Here is a 7,492-nt window from a genome sequence, read left to right on the forward strand (position 1 = left end):
AGAAAAAACTATTCAGTAACATTACAAGAAATAAAAGCTTTCCTTTTATTGTCTTTTCTTAAAAAGGCATTTCAACATTTCCACATCATGATGCTTTGAAATAATATACAGTCAAAACATCCTCAAATTAACTTAAAATTAACAAAAATAACAAAATTCAACACCACAGAAATATTATGTTGCAACATAAAATTGCCATCACCAAAATGCTCTGCATTTTTACATGGTGACCTGAAGCAGCTGTGGCTTCCTTCGACAAACTGTTGAGCAATACGCTAGAACACTAATGAATTTAACTCAGGTGGAAACTCTAGCTGACGGCATGGAGACCCAGTGAAACGACTTTGTTGCAAACCACCAACCAGCATGTGATTCCCACTCCACCTGAAAGGAAAGAGCAGCTCTGTCAGTGAATGGATACATTTTATGACATAATGTAATTTAAATATACTATACATTATTTAAAAATCAATATATAAATGAAAGGAATGTGTTTTATGATTAATGTGGACCTAATTTATGTTGTATTACAAAAAAAATCCAATATGTATTATATTGTTATAGATGAGTTGTTCTGCACATATTGTTTGTGAAATATATTGATTACCTGCCACTCCTGTGGGAAAGGCCACAAGGCGCTCCACAGGGGCGATCCATTTACTGGGGACCACCGTCACTGGATCAGAGTAATACTTCCATATCAAGGAGATCATCAGAGCAGCCTGACAGATAAAAGAAATGATTTTGTTGGTTTATAACACATCATAGTTATTTTATTGGCTTGTCATTATGCTAACAATCATCAAGGTAAAGAGCTTTAATAGCATTAACTGGATGTTTTGGATCAAATAGATGGTTCATAGTTACATTTTAAGTACTGATGTAGTTATCTGTGTGGGTCTCATAGTTACATTAGAATTTGCCACTAAATGCATTTGTACTTTCACTTACAATTTCCACCTACCTGCAGTATATAAAAGACAATGTTCACCACCCATTTCATTTTTGCCTGCTGTGCTGTTCTTGATTTCACTGCAAAGGCAAACAAAACAAACAAGTTTTAGACTCAATACACCGTTTTCTTGTGGTGATGTAGCCTTCTATAATAATATCCCAGTGGCTAGCAATCTGATAATCAGATTAAATAGCCACTTCCTTGTTCTTTTTTATTTGAATTGCTAAAAAAAGGAGCGATTCAGAGCTCTGAAACCAGGCAAACATCTATTTTTGTATATTCTCAATTAATGGGTTACAACCAGTCACAGGGTAACATGGCATGTATCACAACAGTGTGTTCTTTGTAAGAACTGAGGGAGCAGACTGAATATATATGTATATATATATATTCAGTCTGCAATGTATTGATATGTTTTATATATAAAACATATCAATACATTGCATTAAGGAAATCTTTCATTAAAACACTTCAGTGAAGAGTTCCTATTAATGAGCACAATGGTAGAGACTATCATCATAAGTGCAATAAATCTAAGAGAAAAATAGTTGGTTGTTGCTTATTGAAGTCATATGGAGTACGACATGGGCTGTTTAGCTTGGTCATGGGAGATTCACACTGTCAGTCAGAGAAAGAACATATCACCACAGAAACTGTCTGAAGCAGCATTTGCTCTTCTGTGCATGTTCACAATACCTAAATTCTGCTTAGCGACTTCCTGTCTGTGCACACGATAATCCTGAGGCTGACGGTGAAGGACAGCAACAGGCAGCAGCTGTTCCCACTGAACACGCAGTAAGTGTGTTATCCAAAACCTCCTGCCACTTCCTGTGGTTGGTGGTTTCAATGTGTGAATCTGATGTAGTCGGCATGCACAGGTGGGGAAGGTACAATATGTGCCTTTAACGTTTAGAGGTGACTGAGAGAGAACTGTGAACAGACAGAGGGTGGACTACATAGCAGTAATGCTAATAATAATAAAAAACAGCCCTGCAAGAAAGGCTACCTTTCTGAAGCTTATGTTAAATTTTTGTTGAGACTGTTGTCAATGTTGATTAAAATTTAGAGGTCATAATTTGGGGAATATTGTTGCTAGATGGCCCTGATGTTATGAATTCAACATAATTGAAGCTTCCCAGTCTGTTGTTATTGGTACCAGACTTCATTTTGGGGCTCCTGTCACACGCCAGTCACAATAACTACTTCTGTCTCTCACCATGTGTTTTCAGCTTGTCTGTCATCTTGTTGATTTTGCGCTCCAATCTGGCATATCTAGCAAACTCATCCATCATGCTGATGGAGGACTGCTCCTTCTTCATCTCCTGGATCTCGGCCCTCATCTCACTCTCCTGCTCAGCATCTTTCTGCACCATCTTTGTGAGCTTAAAAAGAAGGGAAATTATAAGAGTTTAATTGTGAAGATATAGATGTTGGGTGCAGTCTATGGATGCAGAGGCTCAATCACACAGTTCCCAGACAATAAAACCACATATATAGCCTCTTGCACACAGTTTCAGGCTACAGAATAACATTTTGGTGAGCTATCTTTAGCAGTAACGCTAAATTGTAAACAGACACAATATTAATGTTACATTAATATGTCGGCTCCTTGATCAATGGTGCAGCACTAAAATGTGTCCCCCCTTGTGTGTGTGTGTGTGTGTGTGTGTATCTCAGGAAAACCCCACCCTCTGACTGCAGCTGAACAGTTGTTTCAAGCTAGCGAGCTATCCATGTAGCATTATCCATTAGCTTCAACTCACAGTAAGCTAAGCTAATCAACAATGCTGCGCCGTCTGCGGGACGAGGCAACAACAATGACACCGACACTCACGATAAATAGCTGAAAGGCAAACACGTCGTATACTGAAGCAATAGCCCCTACTTACGAACGAGGATATGCTCGGCAGGAGTGTTTTCATGAGGTTGCACAGAAAAACCGAGCCCAGCACAAGGAACCACGCATAGCCGGCCGCCATGTTTGTTCCTCCTCCTTGTTGCAGCTGTGGAGCCGCTGGTCGACACAGCAGCAGCGACACTTACACAACAAATAGGCCAGTCATGTTATGCTGGTAATGGCTAAAGGCAAAGAAAAGCTATAAATATCTTCTATAAAACGCAACTAATTTAGTCCAATATGTCACAAGATAGGTTGTAGCTGTCTAAGAATCGTTGCCTTTGTAGTGTATCAATAATTTAACTGTTACTTTAAAGCCTCCAGTGTCTGCGTGCATGGGGACTTTAACAACAACAAAGACAAACACATCCTGGAAAATGCGACATTTTAGGAGACTCGATCGTCGTCATCACATTCATCGTGTGTTATCACGCACATTTCTTATTTAATACCTCATAACATTTACATGGTTGCCATGCATTTTTCCCCTATCCTGGGAGCAGCCCGTGATTAGAAAGTGAGAGTTGGCTGGGGTTGTACTGATTGGCACACGGTGCTGCCCACACAGGTAAGATGTTATGGTTCAAAAATGTGTTGCCTCCACGTTAAAGCCAATCACTGGAAGCAAGGGGCGGGGGATACGTCCTCCTGGTAGGTTGGTAGGATAAGGGATAATATATACCAAGAGGGGGATCCAATCCGGTTCGAGCTAGTTCTAGTAATGGTCGGACGTTTATGTTAAGTTACAGACTGTTCTGGAGGTGTAGGCTGAGGTGTAGGTCTGACTCACTATTAGTTTGCTGAACTGTTAAAGGCTGTATTGTTCCTTTTTTTGTTTCTTACCTCTGCCGCACAACCTAAACAACAATGGGAAGGAAGAAAGTAAGTTAAAATGTGTCCATTAATGCGGAATGTGATACATACAGTATATTTATTAACACGAGTTAAAAAAAATGCATGAAGTGTTTTTCTTTGTCGATAAAATCGTTTGTTTTCACACTTGCATGAGCTTTAATCTAGCGTTATAGAAGTGCTCGCCACATGTGCATGCATGCATGAGGTCCACCTTTACTGTGCTCAGGTCTGTCGTGTCCACCCTGTTGATACAGGGAAGTGGCGCCTTTTTACTTAGGACCGAGCACCGTGCGTTTTCACCGAACAAGTTGGCGATTTGCACGGCCTCGTTTAATGCGACTACTTGGCGAAAATGTCCAACCCGGCTGGTGGTTTAACGATAATTAGCCTTCTCTGTGCGCTCGCATCAAACAAAGAGGTGTAACCACCGTCGAAGAGCAGGTTGCCATTTCGAGGAAATTCCCTCGCCGATTAAATCGACTCTGAATAATCGAGCTCATCGGCGTTTTGTCGGACGAGTTTGTAATTTGGATACGTGGAGTTTTGTTCTGTGCGGGGATTTTTTTTGCAGCTCACACTGTTGAGATTTTGACCTCCGTGTGCCTGTGCGCACTTTAAAGCTTGCTTGGAGGTGTGCAGTCTTTTCTTCAAGGCAAGAAGCGTCATGGCAGCTGGAAAAAACCTCGAAAAGACAGCGACACATCTGGTCGTGCAGGCACATCTCGTTATAACCACATTGGGGGAAGTTTTTATTGAATAACTCGTTCCGAGCACAAAGCAAAGATTTGCTTTGCTGCTGCACGGGAGCGCATGTGGAGGTGGGGCGACACTTCCCTCTTCTTTAAAGTCGCCACCATGCTTTACTTTAAAACGTATCTGGAGCACGAAGTAACGCACTACTTGGCTTGGCGGGAATAAACAAGAACTCGGTGAACCTTTTTTTTTTTTTTTCCTTTCTCATAAAGTCAATTTAGAAAACGTCGGCGTTCCCTCCCCACTGTAAGGTTGCATAATTTCTTTGTGACTTAAGGGGAGGGAGAGGTGCCCATCCCCCCTTTGCGCTACACACCCACTTTAGCTCACTCATGAATGGTTGTTATTCCTCCTGCTTTATTAATTTATTTTCCCTCTCTCTGTCTCTTACAGTCTGCTGGTGGTGAGGCAAGCGCAGAGGTTGGTATTCAAGTTATTGAGCCCCCACACTGGCCCAAATGGACCCCGACACCCCTGCTTAGACCCAAATGAACATTTTGTTCTTCTTCAGTCAGGACAAAAGAGAGGGACTTTGCTGAGACAGGGTGGCTTTTTATAAAGTTTAGTGCAGTCCACTTTTAATCCTGCAAGTGAAAGCAGACTTTCTAAGAATGACTGTGTAAATCAGTTTGTTTTTAATGTACAAGTAATGACCCCCACCATGGTCAGTTTATAAGGCATGTGGAGCTGCACCGCCTGCAGGGGGCGCTGGTAAATATGCAACCCAAAATTTCCTGATGCCTTGGTTCAAAGCAAACATTTCCTGTGTGTGTCTGGCTGGCTGGCTGTGGCAGCATTTGACACTCTCACAAGAACACAATTATTTTTGATTCAATGGCATAAACCTCTGCCCCCAGCCAAAGAATAAAGTACATTTTCGAGGACATATTTCCAGACAGTTCCCTATTCAGTGACTATTATTAAGGGATTCAAGTTTCAGCCTCGGTTTCATCAAGTTAGACTGCAAATAAGTGTATTCCTCTGTCAAAGATTCAGATTTTTTTGTATATAACTTACAAATCTCTAATATTTAAATTGTCTATCACGGGGAGACGAGCTTGAGACTTAAGCATAAGTCTGGTCGTAATACAGTTTCAGAAGTTAATGCATGTGAAGGAGGATTGTTTTATTGAATTTATAAACCGACAAGCTTGATTATTTTCCCCCATACTAGCTTACGCCGACTTACTTGTACATGACAAAATAACCAGATGTTTAACTAAGTCATGTGTTGGTCTGAGGATAAATTGTATGAGGGGAAAAGTCTTCTGTGGGGTGACTGTTATTTTATATTATGTGTATCAATACTTTCAAATGGCTGGACTAATATCTTACATGTTCTTCTACAGCCACAGAGAAAGTCTCAACGGTTGTCATCGGTAAGTCCTGCAAAGAAGCTGTCTAAAATAAAAAAAAAATAAAAAAATCTGTGCATATTCTACTTTTTACCATGCATACTTTGATGACATACTATGGCACATATTTGTAATTGCTTTTGTTTTTTCTGTAGCAGAGAGATGTGGAGCCAAAACCACAGGCGGAAAAGAAAAAGGTAAAATGAGAAATCTTGCCAGTGCACAAGACTATCCATCAGATACATGCAAGAGAGAGTATTACACTGCATTTTAAATGAAGTATTTCATGCTGCTTGTTGTTTTTTTTGTTTTTGACATAATAGGCAGCACCTGCCAAAGCCAAAAAACAAAAAGAGGTAGTCAAGGCCAAGCCAGAGGAGAAGAAAGAAGAGCCCGAGGCAGAAAAAGAAGAAGCTCCTGCAGAGAACGGGAAAGCTGAGGAGGAGGTATTAAAATATTGCCTCTTCATCACTCCTTTCACGTGAAATTGTCTTTGTCGTTTTTGTACTGAAGCAATGTTCATGGAGAACCAAAATGTTAAAGCATGTTTTCTCCTCCTGCAGCCGGCAGCAGCAGATGAGGCAGAGGAAAAGGAAGGAGACGCGGAAGAAGACGAGGAGGAGGAGGAGAAAGAAGCAGAGTAGTTGTGACACCCTGAAACTCACATGCCAACGCTCCATGTACCTCTTTTCTTGTACAATGCAGAGATTATTTTTTATCTACTATTTTCATAAGACAGCAATGTTTTTAGGGACATGATTGCAGAAATGCATTTTAAAAAATACTACAAATTCCATTTTTCATGGCTTCTGTGAAGGGAAAGTTTCATTGGGGTTTTTTTCCATTGTACTTGTTTTTTCTGTCTTTCTGGCTTCTTATTTTGCCTATAGGTTGTAGTTTTCTGCATGACATGCGGTCATGCCTATATCAGGAATTTGATGTTCAGCTCCGGGAGAGTTTACCAAGACATTCCCGAGACGTCTTGAGGTTATTTGTAACCTGTACTGTTTTGGAATTTAATACATCGTAATACTGTGTGTTTGATAGGGAATAGGATGATTGGAAGTTTGAGAGTTGTGCTCCTGTGCTAAATAAATCTTGTTCGTAACGTTCATTTTAAGTACTGGAATTGGTTGGGTTGATTTCTTTTTTTTTTTTTTTTTTTTATGCAGTCATTGATAGTATGTTAAAGGATGGTTAAATTGATCCATATGCTCAGCTGTGAACGAAATGCATTACCGAGTTAATCATACTTGTCATGCTATTTTAACCTCAGTCAACAAAATGGATGTGCCACAAATTTGTGGATATTCATAGTGATTATGGGGTTTCTCTACCAATGTACAGTTTCCTCCTTTTTTTAAAAAAAAAGAAAAGGAAAAGAAAAATGTTTTCTTTGTTACGAATGGTATAAAATGCCAATAAAAGTGGGAATTTCTCTTAAGGGTTCAGTTGTTTGTCATCAATTATACATTGTATTTCCTTCTGTCTACCAAGATGACTTTAAAGCTCTCATTTCAGATGCTTTTGTGTCAATGCCCTTTTAACCATTTGAGTGAGAGAGACTTTAAGGAGCTCAGTGGAACTTTTGTGTTGTGTCTGAAGCCGGTCATTAGTTTATATTAGCAGACATTGTTAACATTTTTAAATTGGCTACTGTTGCTCTCTGTATAGTGG

General features: G+C 40.0%; 2 protein-coding genes across 2 annotated transcripts; one reads left to right on the forward strand and one right to left on the reverse strand.

Annotated features, from left to right (window-relative positions):
* Positions 1-31: 31 nt before the first annotated feature.
* Positions 32-3,247, reverse strand: get1 (guided entry of tail-anchored proteins factor 1). The gene is made up of 5 exons (XM_084351802.1): positions 2,845-3,247; positions 2,172-2,337; positions 965-1,032; positions 608-722; positions 32-384 (listed from the first exon to the last, which is right to left on the reverse strand). Exons 1-5 carry the CDS (start codon positions 2,932-2,934, stop codon positions 311-313), a joined length of 513 nt encoding a protein of 170 aa, XP_084207928.1. The 5' UTR covers positions 2,935-3,247; the 3' UTR covers positions 32-310.
* Positions 3,248-3,556: 309 nt separating this feature from the next.
* Positions 3,557-7,259, forward strand: hmgn1a (high mobility group nucleosome binding domain 1a). Its single transcript, XM_084351803.1, has 6 exons — positions 3,557-3,734; positions 4,854-4,880; positions 5,810-5,839; positions 5,971-6,012; positions 6,139-6,261; positions 6,379-7,259. The coding sequence occupies exons 1-6, from the start codon at positions 3,720-3,722 to the stop codon at positions 6,457-6,459; spliced, it is 318 nt and encodes a 105-aa protein (XP_084207929.1). The 5' UTR covers positions 3,557-3,719; the 3' UTR covers positions 6,460-7,259.
* The last annotated feature ends 233 nt before the right edge of the window (positions 7,260-7,492 follow it).

The sequence above is a fragment of the Pagrus pagrus genome, assembly GCF_965226575.1.
Source record: "Pagrus pagrus genome assembly, chromosome: 4".
Lineage (NCBI taxonomy): Eukaryota > Metazoa > Chordata > Actinopteri > Spariformes > Sparidae > Pagrus > Pagrus pagrus.